General features: G+C 33.3%; 1 protein-coding gene across 2 annotated transcripts in view; it reads left to right on the top strand.

Moving 5' to 3' along the window:
- Positions 1–304: 304 nt before the first annotated feature.
- Positions 305–20,355, top strand: part of LOC134232626 (anoctamin-4-like) — a 36,629-nt gene continuing 16,578 nt past the window's right edge. The window contains exons 1-12 of one of the 2 annotated variants that reach the window (XM_062714622.1): positions 305–399; positions 635–777; positions 4,573–4,602; positions 7,251–7,378; positions 7,842–7,897; positions 8,219–8,275; positions 8,554–8,618; positions 9,136–9,270; positions 9,579–9,745; positions 10,044–10,126; positions 10,342–10,404; positions 10,509–10,583. In XM_062714622.1, the coding sequence (XP_062570606.1) occupies positions 388–399; positions 635–777; positions 4,573–4,602; positions 7,251–7,378; positions 7,842–7,897; positions 8,219–8,275; positions 8,554–8,618; positions 9,136–9,270; positions 9,579–9,745; positions 10,044–10,126; positions 10,342–10,404; positions 10,509–10,583 (1,014 nt within the window). In that variant the 5' untranslated portion in view covers positions 305–387. The remainder of the gene's footprint in view (positions 400–634; positions 778–4,572; positions 4,603–7,250; positions 7,379–7,841; positions 7,898–8,218; positions 8,276–8,553; positions 8,619–9,135; positions 9,271–9,578; positions 9,746–10,043; positions 10,127–10,341; positions 10,405–10,508; positions 10,584–20,355) is intronic. The other variant, XM_062714623.1, reaches the window with a different exon arrangement.

Raw genomic sequence — 20,355 nt, 5'->3', positions numbered from 1 at the left:
AACTATTTTAATGTTTTCAGAGGTGGATACAAAAAAGACATAAATTTAATCGTAAATGTTTAAATGTGCTCATTAATTTATGATTTGGTATTCATATGTAGGTGAGAAATTTTAAATTTCATTATATAGTAGAAATTAATTGGCTTTTTTGTAGATATTGATGTGAAAAAATAATTTTTATTTGATTAAAAAGGTTCAGATGTTAAAGATGAAGAAAGTTTTGGTGAAAAAAAAAGCAAAATTTCTGTCATGTCATTTATATTATATTGAAAAATCATTGCTTATAAACTAATATTTCAGTCCTCAAAGAATGGTAAAACTTGCTTTGTTAAAGTCCATGCACCCTGGGACACACTGGCTAGATATGCTGAACTCCTCAACATCAAGATGCCTCTGGCGGTATATATAAAAATTATACAGAACTGTAATAGAAAAGAATTTCACTTTATAAAAACTACCAGTGAGAAAAAAATATTGTAATAAACTAACAATGAACTAAATGATTGATCTGTCCATTTTTAACCTCGGTCAATATGAATATTTTTCCGGTGAATAACAAAGTATATTCAACACCAAAAGAGTCCATAATTGTATATTATTGCACTGTGCATACTTTTTCTATCTCTTTTTATAGGAGAATGACATGGAGACACAGCTAGAGAGCTGCTTTGAGGTCTGCTGGAGTAAGTTTCCGTCGCCCTTTGACCTCGATCCCGATCTCCTACCGGACGATCCTGACTACTTCACCGCACCCTTCAACAGGGCCCGTATGGACACGTAAGGGAAAATTTATAATTCTTATATAAATCAAAGTACTGAAAGTACTGAAAAGCGGTTAGCATGCTTTCATCTAATATGTACCGAAAAAGTGCATAAAATGATTATATTTAAGTATGCATATCTTTGTCCAATGTCATCAGAGAAGAAAAACCCAGACATTCTGTTTTTGTTCCAAACTGATGTCACAGATGGATGCAATCTAATTAAAATTAGATGATCCAAATCCGCTACTGCTTCTCAAACATCTAACAACATCCTATTTGGGTTCATGTAAGAGTGAATCTTCGATTAGGCAAAGAAAATGGTTCCTCCGAAATCCTGGCTAATAGTTCAGATGGGTTTCTTGTTTTCACCACCCAACCAAAACACCCGAGGAGTTTTGTAGTAAAAAGATATGCATTGCAAAAGTTGTGTTATGTATGACATGTGGGGTATCTTGTATAGTTTGTGCTCTTTCGTTTGCATTATTCACGTTTAGATGCCAGACTGCAGAAGATACATGAAATTTATTCCAAAATTACTTTAATTCAACATAAGACAGTATCAATAATGATGATATGTAGCCGTGGAATTAATTTGAGAACTGTTTACCGAGGCTTGAATCTACATGGCCAAAGTGTTTGTGTTTACTTGTACATGTATTCATAATTGAAAGGTCGCTCTGATGTGACCCTGAATGGGATGTTAGATGTTTCAGAAGCGGTAGCGGATTTGGAACATTTAAATAAATTTTAATAAGATTGAAATGCATGTTTCAAAATTTAAACATGAGATTTCTTCAGTTTGAAAGACAGGAAGTGCATTTTTAAAAATTCTCTCTTGACGGCATCCAATTGTTCTCTAGATAAAAAAAAATTATGTTGATGTTGAAAATTTCATTGTCTTTTATTCTCTATTGAATCTGAAATTAGGTAATTGTAAAGCCTACTATAACAAACAACTAAAAAAATGACAAGTTAGATTAATGGATTTGGAGTAGTGTAGATCTACAGCTGGCTAGTCAGAGAAAAAAGGATGGCTGAGGAGAGACTTTGTAAATGAATTGATATCAGAGAGATTCAGTTGTGTAGGCTCATCGCGGCAATATAATTAACCTGTCAACGAGGGATGCTTACTTTTTCTAGGCAACGGATCCCACCTCTTGAACTTTCAGGAGTCAGCTTTTCTTCTTAAATCGATCATTGATCATTCTGTATTTTGATACAGATACTGAATACTTCCTTTAGTAATATTATAAACTACTACTTCTACGGGAAGACTGGCGAGTAAACAAGATTATCAAGCTTTATGAAATATATTTTATTGACTTTTCAAACAAGTAAATGTTCGAATAAAGTAAATGGTATATGAGAATCATTTGAAAGAAGTCTTGCACAATATAAGGCACAATATCTAGATAAGGACATATAAGGTATTTTTATCATATACTCTTCATGCAATATTGTTCTCAAATAAAACATGAAAAGGAAAGTTGTGTAATCAATCAATACTAGTATTTAAAAATTCAAATGTACATTAAAAATCAGTGTAACTTAAGAAATTATCAGTGTCAATTTCTTCAATATGTCAGTTAAACAATATACACTGATTTCTTTTCTATCAATGTGCCTCTAAACACCTGTATTTTAATTGTATTCTTCTCAAACGTTTAAAACAATATTCGACAAATTGAACAAATTCAAATTTTAAAAGTATTTTCACAGCTAATAATTTAATTCTGATTGCAACGCTGTATTTGATTGGATAAAAAATTTACTTCATATCGTATAAAATGGGTTGCCTACGTCACAATGACACACGTCAAAAACGTCTCAATCCGCCTGACGTTACATTCAAATTTTGTACAAATTGAAGTCATTTTGTAAGAACAATCATCTTTTTTTCTTACAGCAAATGAATGAAAATTAAATTCGCGGTTTATAAAGCGTAAACTGCCCCAACCCAGTTTATACCGTATAAAATCGGTAGCTATTAAATTCATTCCTTAAATAATACGTTCCCTAGGAATTGATCAAATTTTCAAAACTTTTAAATAAGCATTAAGTATATATTTTAAATTTTTGCTAATTGCCAAAATTTTTCATACCTCATTCTTCTGTGAAAATAATATCGGTTGATTTTTAGAAAAGGATCACAATGCTAATTAAAATTAATATATATTTCTCCATTTTTTTTTCAAAATTGATTTTACTACTTTAAGTGCTCCATTATTTTTTACAAAACTAATAGTAAGTAATCCCTTATGATCGATTGTTATAAATTATCAAAGACGGAGTAGAGAATTTATCCCTGGGAGCAGAGCTTTTATAATCTGTTTATTAGACAGAGAAGAAAAGAGAAGAAAAACAAACGTTTCATAGTGGAGGTAACCCTATTGTTTCCGAAAACGTTACAAAAAGTGTAAAACTTACAGATGCGTTCGGTGTTTTTATAAAAGCGCTTTTCAGGTATTAACTTAATAAATGGTGTTTCTTAATACTTTGGCAAGGAAAATCAAACTCGATCGAGAGATTTGCTGATGTTTTTTGCAGTCTGTAATAACCTCCAACCTGCTGTATAATAAACTTTCAAAAATAAACTAACAGTTGCCAGAAATCGCGATCGCGCGATACACATGTAATTAGGACCAAATTCTCAGTTCTTAAAAGTAAGTGTTGTAAGTATTGTCAATGCTTTGGTAAATATACTAATAAGAATTCGATATAATCGTTATAATAGCCACTCTTCATACACAGCATATACTTCGTTAGTACGAAGTGATATAGTAGGGGCTGGCTTTAGTCAGACTTCACAGCATATTGTCGATCTCTAACCAGGGGGCGTATTACGCCGACAGTATACAAATCATTTGCTGAAGTTACCGTTGTCGATAGGTAGGTCCTTGTGGAAGTTTCCGGTTTTGGTTGCAGAAGGATAAGGTTACGAGCGATAAAGCGATGCCGATAGGTAGCGCCTTATGGAGGTTTCCGGTTGCCGACACATGCCATATAGCGGCTAGCGAAGCTAACCGCTTAAAAATTATCTGTTTGTAAGGGAATATTTAGAATCTTTTATCAGCTGTTTTTGAGCTAACATTTCAAATGGGATGGAAATCTTAGCAAAAAGGAATGCCTTGCTGGAAAGATCTTTTAAAGCAATTTATTTTTTGGGAGGGGGGTGGGATGGGGGGTAGTGATGCTTTGTTAGAGAGAATCAATCAATTTAATTTTTTTAGGAAGATGGATCATCAAGGCTTCATGTTAATTTCATGATGTTGTCAAAAATATTACATTTCCTAATTTACTAGAAAATGATGGGAAAAAAATTGAAGAGAAGTAAACTTTTACCTCATTTGCGAAGAAATGCATTGGTTTCAGTAAGAATGGATAATGACATTTATTTCCTATCTAGCTTGTAACACGAGCTTTGATTGGTTACAAAGTCGGGTGTAAATAGCCGTGCACCCGACTTGGGCCGGGTGTAAATAAAATGTGACGTCACAGTGCATACATTCTCAGTACGTAGTTATCTAATCGATAGATTGAGACACACTCTGATGTTTACAAAGCATTTTTATTGGTACAAAGGAAATAAATTCGTTATCCAGGTCCAATCAAGGGTGTATGGGGATTTACCCCGGGTTTTATTCCGTACACCCTTCGGCTTGCGGCCTCAGGGTGTATGGAATAAAACCCGGGGAAAATCCCCGTACACCCTTGATTGAACCTGGATAACTAATAGTAAACGGTGTCTACAGGGGGTGGTTGGGGCTTTTGTTCTTTTATTTCACAATTTGATACTGTATGTAATTAGATATATTGGTGTGGAGTGGAATGGTGAAGAGTAAGTATATAAGTATATTTACATTGTTATCATGGTAAATAAATATTTACGTAATCTGCCATGCATCAGTTTCTACAATATCATCTTGGATATGCATTTTCATGTACCATAAAATGTGAACCTTCAGTTTGTCTTTCCATACACACATGTATATGATGAACTTAAAGTATTTACAGTATATAGGTACAGAATAACATTTCTTCAAATGTCATTAATATATTTATATTTTCCTTCTACAATAATCAAATTATTGACAATGAATTATAGGTGTTGCAAAATCTTAAGAATATTTATGTCTTACTCAATAGTAAGAAATTTTGTTTAGGAAAAAAACAATGCTTATGTAAATAGAAAAAAATATTGAAGTTTGTGGTAATTGTGCAAAGGGTTATAACTCTTACTAATTTTCCCATTTCATCAGGATACTTTTATTGTTAAAATGATCATAAAATCTCGGCTTGCTCATATAACATTTTGCTTACATGATCATAAAGACATATTAGATAAAGTTGAATAAGTTTTGAATAAGAATAAAATCACATTAGTATTTTATGGGTTCAAAGGAGAAGTAACTTATGAACCTGTAGATTCAACAGTTGAGGTCTTTTGTTACAGTTAATTTTCATATACTTTGCTTGTTCACACATAAGGATTAAATTGTAACAAATGCCTGCAGCAATTATGCCTCTGCATTTTGTCATCTGGGATAATTTTTTTTTCTCCATCAGCTCTTTGTTATCCACTTGTTGGACATTTATATGTAACTAATGTATTCATTTTCTGACAAAGGTTGTTTATAAGTCCTTCATTATTGTAATTAATGATTTATTTTTTATATTTCTCTCTAATTCCAGAGGACAGTATGTATAGCCCTTGGTTCTATAATCAACTGATATAACAAGACAATGGATGTTAGAACAATCTGTATGCATATGGTGCATGTATACCCTTGATTATGTCCCAAGTTATTGATTATATATATATAAGTCTATTGTATCTTTTTTTAATTAGTACACAATACATTTATCTATGGTACTAAGTTCAAGTAAATTCTCTTCTTTCACATTATCTGAAATTTGACAGGAGTTTAATTATATTCAATACATGTACAAACTGTAATCTTGTGTGTTGGATTCTCTTTCAATATTTCCAGTAAATTTAAGCACTGAATGCAAGAAACTTTGTCCAATGTTTTCCCTGGAAAGGGATACACATAACACAAATGTAATATCTCCATCTCAACTCTGTTCTGAATGGACATGCAGTTTTCTTTCCAGTCATTTAGCCAAGGGTTCGTCTCTGAACCAAAAGCAGATAAATTTTCTCTCCATACTAATAAACCCTCATCTCCGCCGCCCACCCCCAATAATGGTAACACTTTGGTATCCTAAAATTGCACAAAGAAAAGCTCAATCTTTGGATAAAAAAATTGAACTTAACTATTATGCTCGTATATCAATGTTTTCTGATTTTTTTACTATCTGTTATATTTGGCCTTTAAAACTTGCAAACATTTTTGCCCTGGTTAAATTTTGCCCATATGCTGAAACAAAAGTGATTAAGAAAAGTTTCCCATGAAATCACTGTTTTAAATTTGCACACATTCCATAAGGGCAAAAGGTGTGAAAATTTTCCTGTATACAGTACCATCTAATTAATTAAAATGAATTGATTTAAGGAAATTGAAGATGGAATGACATATTATATTATATATATTATATTATGATATGAGATAATATTAAGTACAAGTAATATAATATTTTTTCGCATAAACCTTGATATTGTACCGGAATTAGTTATACCCCCGAAACATGCATGGTAAATAGTTGATGATGTAATACTGTTTAGAAGACAGTTTGCCTTATATCTATTTAGAATCAAGTACTAAAAATAAGACCTAAATTTACCATAATCCTAACTTTACGGCATGTGTAAATACTCTCTCTGCATTGTCAAGATCTCTCATGGAATATGTCTTTCATGTCTAAAAAATCAATGTGTACTGTAAAAATTTAATTTTCAGTGACATAGAATTTGGTCTCCTAAGTTTTCCAGAGAGAGAGAGAGACAGAGAATTGTTAAAAATTTTGCACTGGTGATACTTAAATTAAGAAGGGATTAGTTTGCCTTGAATTCATCTATGAGAGAGAATAGAAAGACTTTATATGTAGAAGGATAACCCTTTTTAATATGTAATTAGTAGATTTTGTTGTATAGAGAATTCGTCTGATACAGTCATGTGTATTTGCATGCATGATTCAAGGATTGAACCTGCAAGCACATTACGGGCCAATTAAACTAACTTGAATCACTACATCCACATATTGTTGAAATCTTTCATTTTGTCCTTTTGCATAATGTATATTAATTTATCACATGTAAAATAATGAACATAGAATTTTTAAATTTTATTTAATAAATGTTAAATGAGTAAGAATTCTTTGTCATACATGTATCTAATGGAAGTTTGAAGAGAAGTAAACATTGAAAGGGATATCTACACAAAGGTTTTGATAATGCCTCAAGAGATTAATGATAAAGACCTATATCAAATAACAGATGGGAACTTGTATATTTCTTATTTGTTGTAAATCTCTAAGAATTTAAAATGATTTATGTCATTATTTTTCTTAAACACTGTATTACAGGTTTGTCATAAAAGACAAGGATACCTTCTTCACAAACGCTCAGAGGAGCAAGATCTGTCACGAAATTCTCTCCCGAACACATTTCACTGACCTTGATGATGAAGAGGACAGGATGAGGAAGAAATTTGGTAAATGTCCACTATTGAGACTTCTATATAAGCATTATATTTTATTTTTAAAAAAATTAATGTAGGAATAAAGTTAAAAACAAGTCACACAGAGGGAATATTTGGTAAAAATACTGTAAACCAACTTTTATTCGCGACAACTTTATTTCGCGATTTACCACGGGTAAACTACTTTGCGACAATTATTTTTTGCGATTAAGCTCTTTTATTTACAGTTAATAGACATGTAAAGACTTTAAGGTCTGGTTCGCGGCGAGAAATATTCGCAATTACAAGGCTCTCACGAACTTCGTGAAAATTTCTCGCATGTGAAAAGTTGGTTTACAGTATATTACCATTACAGTGTATTGAGTTTTCCATACTAACTATTATTTATTACTTTAAGAAAAAAGTGGGAAATATTGAAGTTCAGAACTGTCTTTGTCTGAATTGTGAACAATAATATATTAAATGTCTTACACAGGAATCAGGAAACTGACAGACAACCAGACATACACAGCGGCCTACCCACTACATGATGTAAGTTCTTATCTCTGATGTCAGATCTGGATTATCTTCATTCAATTATGAGGGACTCTTTGTGGAGGATAAATTATTTTTAGAAGTATTTAAATTATTTTTGAAGATTCTGCAATAATAAATGGAAAAATGTACTGTATGTCGTGCAGATTCATACCCAAGAATCTTCTGTCCTACTTAAACCAAACTTAATAGGATGCACAATATGAATTAATAAAAGAGTATGATGTGAGAATTCCATCGCATATTGATAACATTCAACAAGGTGACCATTTATCTTATTATAACTTTTATTACCTATGTCTTTGTTCATTTTTACAGGGACGGTACCACAGTGAACACTCACTGCTAACTGTTGGCAAAGACAATGATCGACATGTAAATATATCTCTGTGTGACTGTGATGCATATCTGTAGTGTGTTAGAGTCAGACAGCAATGTCATCTAGTGCTTCTCTCTCTATAATAAATTCAAAGCAAACATTAAATATTTCTTTTAGTAAAAACTGAATGTTTTCACAAATGATTTTCATTTAAGTGTCCAAAGTAAAAGAGATTTTTTAAATCCATAATTTTTTTATAGCCTGAAACACGTATGTAAGGCTTTGATTATGTAAAAAAACCCAATGTAACTTAGTATATAATTATTGTTGACAGCTACTGTATGAGCTATGGGCTAGACCAGGGCGTTGGTACAAGTATCAGCCACTAGACCTAGTCAGGTAAACTTACAAAGGTTTGGCTCTTCTAATGCCAAACTATAGGAAAAAAAAATTTAAACTCAAAATATTTAAGGCTTATCGAAATCATGTGAAACTTTATAGTTACAACCTTCAGCATTTACATTTTTAAGAAAAAGTCATAAACCATACTGCCATTGATTCAGAACTTGGTAGATTTTCATTGTTATTTTGGTCTGTTGGTAGATGATAACATAGTACACACATTCAACTTATGAAAACAAATATCACACAGTTAATAAATTTATCATATTTCATATTTCCTTTTACAATTATGCAACATTTCATCAATGGATATTGAAAGCCCAAGTTTTTGTAGCATGATATTAAGCATGATGTAGCACTCTGTGTAGAGATCACTTCAGCCCTAATTTACCAAATCTTAAACTTTATAGATAAAGAAAATTCAATTGTAGTCTTTGTACAGATCAGATCAGCACTAATTTACCTAAACTTACCCATGTTTGAAAGGAACTAAAAACTTCTTTTCTTCATACAGAAACTACTTTGGAGAGAAGATAGGGATTTACTTTACCTGGCTGGGATTTTATACCACCATGTTGATCCCGGCCGCCATTGTGGGATTCATTGTCTTCATCTATGGACTGGGTACATTAATGAGGGATGTGCCAAGGTTTGTCTGTCTAGTGAGCCATGTGTTTTTAGCTCAGTATTAAAAAGATTGAATTACAAGTGCTGTTGAGGATTTCCAATAAAATCTCCCATTATTAACTACCTCTGAGATCAAAAAAAGTTTGCCTGTATTTTGTGACAGAACTTTCCATAACTATAAGTATTACATGTTTGACACTTTTAACTTGATAGAATTTTTCCTTATTATTTTTAATTTCATATGCACTGTTTCAGCTATTATATTTTAGTTTTATGTTTATTGAAATGATTTTTTAAAACAATGTCATGCAGTGAATTCGTCCCTTACAGTTCTGAGATCTGTGACGACCCGACCATTGGTAACTACACGATGTGTCCGATGTGTGACAGGCGCTGTTCATACTGGCGTCTGTCTGAGAGCTGTAACTACTCCAAGGCCACGTATCTGTTTGACAACTCTGCTACCGTGGCCTTTGCTATTTTTATGGCTCTGTGGGGTAAGACATAATACACAGTCAAACCTCCATAATCTTGACATTGTTGTTCCTGAGCAAATTGTTTGGATTATTCATACACACTTTTTCTAACTGGTAGATATAAATGTAAATTCTGTTCTATACAAAATTCATCAGAAACGAAGACCATTCAAATTGAGTCTCAATCATGGAAGCCTAAATTATCTTTGTAGTCAGTATATATGAAAAATAATTTGAGTTTTTGTCTTCTAGATCTTTTAGAAGTTATGAATTCTGTAAGTTTAAGATATTTATTGGTGGGTTGTTCTTCTCTTCACAGCCTCATTTTTCCACGAGTTCTGGAAGAGGAAACAAGCCGAGATTGAATACGAGTGGGATGTGGCAGACTTTGAAGAAGGGGAGGTAACTAATTTTTCAATTTTCCAGATGAACAGTAAAACTTTTATGGACTCAAATATTATAAATGCTTTTATCAATGATGAAAGGAAATGAATTTTCAGTCAAATACTACTTTATCGTACATGTAATTTTATGGGTGATAAAATGAAAAATAGCATTTTTTTCAACCAAAAAACGAATTTCCTCAGTATAATTTTATAATTTCTTTTTTATTGTAGGAGACAGTTCGACCAGAGTATGAGGCCAGCGTGACTCGGAGAAGGACAAACCCTGTCACCAATGTAAGCTACAAAGACAAGACAAAGTAAAAATGAAGTTGAAAAAACAATGCGAAGTAAAAAAAAAAAATAAAACAAAGTAAATTTATTGTTGCTTTAATTTTTAGAGAGAAGAACCTTTTGTTCCGTCCTGGAGCAAGTGTTTCCGATATTTCACCAGCTTTAGTGTTCTGTTGTTCTTTGTAAGTAATGAAGTCATAAAATGAATTATTATTCAAATTGCTATTGTGTCAAGAATGATTTTGAAACTCATATTAATTGAAATTCTGCAAATCTTATATTAAAAATAAAACATTTGTTGGAGTAATATTTCAGTCAGTATTGAAGGGTAAGGAAAAAGGAAAAATGCAATAAAAAAAAATGTGCAGTATTGAAAAAGGCATCATCTTAAGTATTCCAAGTTTTTGTATAAATACATGTATTTTGAGTATAATTTCTTTTTACACGTATATTTATTAGGTCACCTGAGTAACTCAGGTGACCTATTGCTATCCGTTTTCGTCCGTCGTCGTCCGTCGTGTGTCGTGTGACGTGTGTCGTGTGTCGTGTGTTAACATTTGAACATTTTCAGCTTCTTCTCTGCAACCACTGAACCAATTTCAACCAAATTTAGCACAAAGCATCTATGGGTGAAGGGGAACAAAAATTGTGAATTTCATGATCCCTGCCCCCCTGGGGCCTGAGGGGTGGGGCCAAAACCACTAAAATTGATGCAATCTTTAAAAATCTTCTTCTTTACTCCTGGACATCAAGCAGTCAAACTGTTGGCATAATTTTAATCAACATTGAGCCCTTTACCAAAATTGTGAAATTCATGGCCCCAGGGTCAGGGGTTCTGGAGTTAGGGCGGGGCTCTGATCTGTTGATCATATATTGAAAATGTAAAATTCTTAGAAATCTTCTTCTTTCCCCCTGTGAATAAAGCAGATAAACTAGGTGCATGGTTATGATGATCAAGGGTGCCTTTGTCAAAATTGTGAAATTTGTTGCCCTGGGGTGAAGGGTTTTGGGCTGGGGGTGTCTATATTGGTTATGTAATGAAATTTGAACATTTTCGGCTTCTTCTCCAAAACTACAAAACCAATTTCAGCCAATTTTTGCACAAAGCATCTATGGGTGAAGGGAAACAAATATTGTGAAATTCATGGCCCCTGTCCCCTTGGGGCCTGAGGGGTGGGGCCAAAACCAATAAAATTAATGCAGTCTTTAAAAATCTTCTTCTTTACTCCTGGACATCAAGCAGTCAAATTGTTGGCATGATTTTAATCAGCATTGAGCCATTTACCAAAATTGTGAAATTCATGGCCCCAGGGGTCAGGGTTTCTGGAGTTAGGGCGGGGCTCTTTTGATCATATATTGAAGTTTAGTTGCATAATAGTATGGAATAAAGTATGGTGCATTGGAAATCTTTATAGTAAATTACCTATTAGAATATGCAATAGGAAAATGTTTGTAATAATGTTGTTTGTCAATGTATAAAATTCAATATTGCATCCGAGATATTTTTTTCCAGCTGATTTTGATATTCCGGAAATATAGTTGCGACGCCGATACACTTTCTGATTTAGAATATCTCACACATGCGCAAATGTAGTCGGCCATTACAGCGTCTTCCGGCAACTCAGGAAAGTCTTCGGAGAAAGTCAAGCGTCATTACACGATTTAATTTGTTTTTTTAGGTTTAAGAGTTTGCATTACGAAGGGTGGGTATGATTGTTTGTAGTTTTTAAGTTTAAACATCATGGAATGTGAAATGCTTTTGCGAATATATCGATTTTGAGGTGACATAATTTCAACTGTGTTATAAAGGATTGCTGGTTCGAGAAATTTATATATGTCATAATAAATTATTTTTACTGGGTATTAAATATGTTGTTTTTTTGTATTTATATCGAAAATGTACTCTGGATTTGAAACGTGATGAAATATGTAGTTCGGATTCTCTAAAGAAAATAATGGCGTTGATTGGTAGGAACGTTATAACTATAAGGCCTAAATTAAAGTATTGTTTGTTTGCCCTTTGCCGACCCAGATTTTTAGCAATGGTTAGGTAGGTAGGAAAAATATTTTATTTTTTTTCTTTTTGACATCAAATTACAACTGTACTACTAAAATTTTAGAAATTCAATATTGCTGTGTACATATTCCTTGTAATTGGAACTTTGCTTCATGGAACAAAATGTACTAGTACCTATTAAACAAATCTGGAATACTATAAGCTGCATATCTATCTTTGTATGTCAATGCAAAAATGTTTATTGATTTCTTTTTTAAAAGAGTCTAAAACAATACTTTGTTTACTTTAAACAATATATGGAAACAGTTGAATTTTTTTTTTTGAATTCCATTCAATGGGTGTATTACTGATATTAGCCCCACCTTTCATTAATTGCATTAATATCTTCTTGGGATTTCACATTTTTAAAGTTGTTTTTATTTAAAAATGAGACTTGTATGACAGGTATTATTTAAACGTTTACACACTGTCTAGACAAGAAATATTTTCCTTAGTATAGTAAAACCTCGCAATATTGTGCATTTCCTTTTATTAGTCTGACCCCAAATTTAATCATGGCGGTCGAAATATCAACAAAGCATGACATCCTTCGTCGTTTTCAAATTTTAAAAACTACTTTTGTGCTCTTTCCACTTGGATTTAGTAATTGAATTAAAGTATGACAAATTTATTTTTGTCAGTGATGTTGGCGAAATTTATTATGAAATCGATAAGTAGCATGCTCCAAACGACCGGCAGTCTTGTTAACTTTATGAACGTGGTAGTCAGCGCATTCATCAACATGATCAACAAGATCAAATATATCTCTGCGAGTGTTTTTTTCTTACCCTAATGTCAATCATTAACACAAGACTGAGAAAAGGGAAAATCAAAGCATTTATATTTTTATGTGAAAAAAAATTGACAAGAAACAAATCAAATAAAAAAATTTGTAAATGAAAAGTACAATAAAATATTTTGAGTCGGGCTTATTTTCGTGGGTCGGTCCGCTAAGGGCAAACAAACAAAATTTTAATTTAGGCCTAATCATTCGAAAAGTACCTAGTGAAAATGGCACTTACTGAAAACGGCACCTATATATATGCAAAACGGCACTTGTTGTGAGTTGTGACTTGTATATGTATTGATGTTCTCTATGTAAGCGGTACATTGACCCTGTTTAGTAGGAATGATGCAGAGTAAAACATGACATATATGCATATGTTTCTTTATCTGAAATATTATAACAATTAATTTATTTCAAGCTTGCAAAACAAATAATTTTTATAAATGCTGCATCAAATTTTCTTTGAAGTGTATGATTACCTTTGATCAAAGGGGATGTTGACAGACAACTTTCACATTTAAAAAAGTTATTCCCCTGACTGTGCGGGATCAGTCATGGTTCAATCGGCGTAAGTCACTGTTAACCGTCTATTATCTTACCAACTTCATGAGTCAGTATCTTAGAAATAAATTCTGTATGAATATGTTCATTATGTTAATCATATTACTCCATACTCTGGCAATACACGTCAGGTACAAATCGAAATTATTCGATTACATTTGAAGATTAAAAATATTATTACCGAAAATCTGGAAATTTTTACTGTAGATAAATTTTTAGCACATTTGCAGGTGCATTGCATTCGCAAAAGTATATTTCTTAAAAATAAATCGACATGTAAAGAATTTTTTTTCTGATAGTTGGTGTCTATTTTCAACTTGGTTAACTCAGGTAAGCACTGGTCCTTTGTAAAAAGAAATCTGTTTATACTGCTGTAATTACAAGCTAATTACCAGTGTGTGAAAATTGCCCTCATTATATGCAATATCGTCCAATGGTTTGACAAGTACTGAGACGGTATGTCACTTTTTAATTAATTTGCCTAGAAAGAGAGACCAGTTGATTTATCTAACCATGTATCAACATGGGCGATAACAAAAACTGAGATGAAAATCGGGATTCTTATTTGTAGCACCAGTGACAATTTGCAAAATTTTAAAGCGTAAAAATTAATTATCAGCTTTTTGACCCAAATACGCAAAGATAAGTCGATGTAAAAATTTCCAGATTAACGATAGGTAACTTGCAAAGGACAAAGTGGGGAAAATTAGCATTATGCCAAAAATGGAATACAACTCTTTGAAATGTGAAACTCGTCTATTGCAATCAAAATATGGATATATGTGCAGTGATATGTACTATGTACCAGGATTGTTCAAAAAGTCTGTGGGCAAATGCTAAATTTTCTAAGTAATGTTTGCAATGGCAAATGTTTATGGTAATATCTTGATATAGACTATGATTTAGTAAATATACTCAAAATTTAAACAATGCATACTATATAATGAACAGTATAGGTGTGAATACCTTGTATATGAAATCCGCATGGGACAGTCTGACATAACGCTAATTTCATGATAACACTAAAATACAGATTTTGAATTTTAATCTTATGTTTATGGTCACACGTTAATTTGTATGCAATAATATTTATGTTCAGACCATTATGGATTTAATTTTTAAAATTGAAAAAATATTCACGATAATTTACGAGCGACATCAATATAAACACTTTGTTTACACAGGCTGCACAGCCTAGTCTGATGATACTAGATTTATAATGACATAATGAATAAGGATATTTTCTTTTCATGGAATAACAATGGTTTTCCACTTCTTATAGGGTCGCCAACTTTGTTGCCACCGGGCGCATAGTGTTTCACAAACTATGTAAATGAACTTTGACCTCAAAATCAAAAGGGATCTATCTGAGGCCATATGGAGTTGCTGTGTAAAATTTCACGACAGACTTACCAAATATTGATATCCCTTTCTTTTAGCAGGGAACAAAAACACTGATAAAAGGGCACATGCCTTCTACAATGTACTAGGCTAGATTAAAAACTTGAAAGAATATGGTTCCAGACCATCGGACATCAATTATTTCAACCCCAGAAGTCCAGATAGTGCTTAAGTTTTTAAACTTTTTTCTTTTGTAGATGGATTTCACATATATCAGAGACGTTGACATAAATGAGATATGTACATGTTATTATTTGAATTCTGATTTTTGAGGGAAATAACAGCTGTTGGACTTGGTTCTTTTTGCAAAAATATTGCATATAGGGTATATACTACTAGAAGTCATTGTCCACTAAACTTTGGATGCTGGATCTGATCTATATTTTTACCAACACAAACGAAGTCTGTCTAGCTGTCCCGTCTGTCTGTCTATGCAAACGTGTCTGGTGCATATCTTTCTTACGGAGGAACATTAGAATCTACTACTCCACACAAAGATTGCCCATGACCTAAGGGTGTGTCTTGACCTTGACTCAAAGTCAATTGGGGAAGTTCAAGGTCACTGGAAGAAAAATTTCATAATTCATGTCCAGCCCATATTTTTCTTATGGATAAACTTGGTAGGTTCTCATTTCACACAAAGATTGCCCATGACCTACGGCTGTGTCAAGACCATGACATAAGGTCATTTGGGGAAGTTCAAGGTCACTGGAAGAAAAAATTCATAATTCGTGTCTGGTCCATGTGTTTCTTATGGATAAACTTGGTAGGTTCTCAATTCACACAAATATTGCTCATGACAAAAGGGTGTTTCATGACCTTGGGTCAAGGTCATTTGGGGAAGTTCAAGGTCACTGGAAGAAAAATTTCATAATTTGTGTCCGGTCCATATTTTTCTTATGGTTAAACTTGGTAAGTTCCTATACACAAAGATTGCTCTTGACCTTGGGTCAAGGTCATCTGGGGAGTTCAAGGTCACTGGAAGAAAAGTTGTATAATTCATGTTTGTTAAATATCTTTATTATGAAAAAAATTGAATCTACTTCTTCACAGAAACATTGCTTATGACCTGAGGTTGTACCATGACTTTGAACCAGGGTCATTTACGCAGTTCAAGGTCACTGACAGAAACAGAAAAAGTTCTTAATTCCTGTCTGGTCTGTATATTTAGTCTGTTTGTTTTTTTTTATTCGGCTGCACCTTCGTTGATTTATGAAAAATATAATGAGCAATTACATTTGCAATAAAAATGTTTTAGAATTTCTTTCCTCTCTTAGATCCATAAAATATTCATGATTACCTTTGAAAAATTCAGCCGGGGCTATTTTGATATCTAATAAATTTCTCGTTTTCTGTATAAATTAGGATTCATATATTATAGGTGAATGACGTGTCTATAGAATAAGGAGTCTGAATTAAAAACAAATCAGATAAGTTTACAGATGCATAGGGACATATTTTTAGTTTGATTTCAGAACTTCAACTCTCAACTCAAGTCCTATTCTAGGCCCAGATTTAATTTTATTTATTATTTTAGAGATATGATTGATATTATTTAAGCAAGTATTTCTGAAGGAATAGTAATACTGATTGAATTTTTTTTGTATATTTTGAAGATGCCTCGCAAAAAGAACTGGAGGATGGGACTGGTGAAGATGGGCAACCAGAGTCGTGGCAGCAGTGACAATAGACTCGTGGATACTAGCCACGTAAAAAATAGTACAAAAGACCCAACAATTGACGCAACAATCGACGGACCTTTCAGACTCGTGGAAGCTAGCCACGTAAAAAATAGTGCTGAAGACTGGGGGGATACTGCCTCCTTAAAAAGAGTACTTGATTTGCCTTCGGGCACCAGATACAGTGCAAATTCGCCTTCGGGCACCAGAAACAGTGCAAATTCGCCTTCGGGCACCAGAAACAGTGCAAATTCGCCTTCAGGCACCAGTAACAGTGCAAATTCGCCTTCGGGCACCAGTAACAGTGCAAAATTGCCTTCGGGCACCAGTAACAGTGCAAATTCGCCTTCGGGCACTACAAACTCTGCCAATATGCCTTTGGGTACTACATGTATTAGCAATGCAAATTTGTCTTCTGGGTCTTGCCCTGAACAGACTTCATGTTTGTCTTTCATTAACAAAAACTTGCCTGTGACAAAATTATTTGCAACGATTAATCAAGCTAGTAGTTTATTTCCACCTTTTTCACGAGGAGTTCAGTGCACATGCAATGCTTTGATGTCAATCATTTTGCAAAGTGCATCTACTTCAGCAGAACTTGATGAAGTGCTCTTTGCTGCTGATGATTTATATCGAGTCAGACTTGCAGAATTACAGTCAACTGTTCAATTTGTATCAAAAATGCTACAATTTCAAGAACTTCCCAAGTCTGTCTTTGTCAATGATAATCAGTATGATATATGCTATCATGAAGAGATCTATGGAACAGTAACTCATATAGATTGGGACCACTCGTGCCAAAGTAATAATTTGAAGGCAGGTATTGAGCTACTCTTTAGACGATTCAATCAAGGATTAATTATAGTTGGAGGACTTTGCTCAGCAATATATGTCAATGACAAGAACTGTCCTGTATTTTTTGATTCGCATTCCCATGGAGAGGACGGTCTTTCATCTGCAGATGGTAGGGCTGTTAAAATCACTTTTAGTGATATCGATCAACTCGTGAACTACATGTTTGCATTTTATCAAAGTTGTAATATATCAATGATAAGCCAGTTTGAGATTCAGCCAGTGTCTGTAACAAAAATAACAAGTGAATCCAATTCCAGAAGAAAATTTAAAAGATCTTTAATTGATAAGTACTTTGAGTTCCAAGAGAATATGTCAAGAAAATGTATCACTTCTGATTCATCACAAGAAAATCGAAATGAATATATGAGAAATTATATGCGAAAAAGAAGAGAAAACTCACTGATAAAACAGAAGGACAGGGAAAGTAACCTTAGAAGTATGACCAAAGCAAGACAGAGTAAAGAATTTAAAGAGAAAGAACTAGCCTCTAAACAAAAAAATAGAGAAAATCCAGAGAGAAAGCAGAAAGACAGAGAAAGTAACCTTAGAAGTATGACCAAAGCAAGACAGAGTAAAGAATTTAAAGAGAAAGAACTTGCCTCAAAAAAAATTGTCAGAGAAAATCCAGAGAGAAAGCAGAAAGACAGGGAAAGTAACCTTAGAAGTATGACCAAAGCAAGACAGAGTAAAGAATATAAAGAGAAAGAACTAGCCTCTAAACAAAAAAATAGAGAAAATCCAGAGAGAAAGCAGAAAGACAGAGAAAGTAACCTTAGAAGTTTGACCAAAGCAAGACAGAGTAAAGAATATAAAGAGAAAGAACTAGCCTCTAAACAAAAAAACAGAGAGAAAATCCAGAGAGAAAGCAGAAAGACAGAGAAAGTAACCTTAGAAGTTTGACCAAAGCAAGACAGAGTAAAGAATATAAAGAGAAAGAACTAGCCTCTAAACAAAAAAACAGAGAAAATCCAGAGAGAAAGCAGAAAGACAGAGAAAGTAACCTTAGAAGTTTGACCAAAGCAAGACAGAGTAAAGAATATAAAGAGAAAGAACTAGCCTCTAAACAAAAAAATAGAGAAAATGCAGAGACCAAACGGAAGGACAGAGAAAGTACATCCAAAAGTAAAACTAAAGCAAGACTTGATACAGAATTTTGTTTAAAAGAAAGGGAGGCAAAAAAAAGGAAAAGAGATAATGTAGAGCAGTTGGAGAAGGAACGACTCTCTAAACAGAAAAGTAGAAGAAATTACCGAGAAAAAGAAAGAGAGAATGAAAGAGTTTCTAAAGCTAAAAAAAGGCTTGATACAGAATTCAAAGATAATGAAAACAAATTGGTGAAGAAAAGGTGTCATGGGAATTCTTTAGAAGATTGCATAGAGAAATTCCATGAACAAGTGAAAATTGGTCCGATTTATGTGTGCACATGTTGTCATCAGACTTGGTTTTTGAAAAGTGTTGTAAAATTAGATTCAACTTGTCTAAGTGCGAGTAGTAAAAGCATGTGCACTGGATTTAGATCTGTGAATGACATAGAATGGCTATGTTTAACCTGTTGTTCAGCTCTGAAAGCTGAGAAAATTCCAAAGCTTTCAGTAAAAAATGGAATGAAATGGCCTGAGAAACCAGATGCTTTGAATTTACATCCACTGGAAGAGAGATTAATATCTCAACGAATACCATTTATGCAAATAAGAGAATTACCAAGAGGAGGTCAGATGTCAGTCAAAGGAAATGTTGTAAATGTACCAGTTGATATTCAGCCCACTGTAAATGCCCTTCCACGACAAATCGATGAGCATGTAACTATAGCTGTAAAACTAAAGAAGAGATTATCTCACAAGTCAGCATGCTTCACAGAAAATGTTCGACCAAAAGTTGTAATAACAGCTTTACAATGGCTTATGAAAAATTCTGAATTGTATAAGAATTCAGGTATAGTGATAGACCATTCTTGGAAAGATGAAATAGAAAAAAGTAATGAGGAAACAGTACAAGAACTGATAGGATCTTTAAATGATAGTGATGATCGAGAAATTGAAGGTAATGATGATGGTTTTTGTGAAGTTACTTCAGATGACTGTATTCAAGGCAATTCTGATACACTTGTAGATGAAGCAGACATTGATACAAATAAACTCTATGTGTTTGCTCCTGGAGAAAACCAAAAACCAATAAGTTTATTTACAGATAAAGATGCAGAATATCTCTGTTTTCCGACAATATTTTGTGGTCAACGCAGAGTTGAAAGTGAAGAAAGAGAAGTTCCAGTACACTACAGTGATATTGCAAAATGGGAGTTGCGCAGTGTTGATCGACGAGCAGCACAATCTGTACCTAACATCTTTTTTAAATTGAAGAAAATTCAAATTAAGCAAGTTAGTGACAAAGTTAACTTGGCGCTGAGAAGATGTAAATCAGAGGGTAAGAAAATCACTGCAGAACAAGTTTTAAATCCAGCCTCTGCAGAAAAAATTGTAAGATTAAATGAAGGGTATTACATATTCAGAACACTTCGAAATTCTCCTGCATATCTGTCATCTAAGAAAAAGGATGTATTTGCCATGATAAGGCAGTTGGGTCTTCCAACTTGGTTTATTTCTCTTTCATCAGCGGAT

This window comes from Saccostrea cucullata, unplaced genomic scaffold (genome assembly GCF_032062105.1).
Source record: "Saccostrea cucullata isolate Sc308-1 unplaced genomic scaffold, CSIRO_AGI_Scuc_v1 ctg4290, whole genome shotgun sequence".
Classification (NCBI taxonomy): domain Eukaryota; kingdom Metazoa; phylum Mollusca; class Bivalvia; order Ostreida; family Ostreidae; genus Saccostrea; species Saccostrea cuccullata.
The sequence above is the reverse complement of the archived record's forward strand: the minus strand, read 5'-3'. Positions and strand labels throughout refer to the sequence as shown.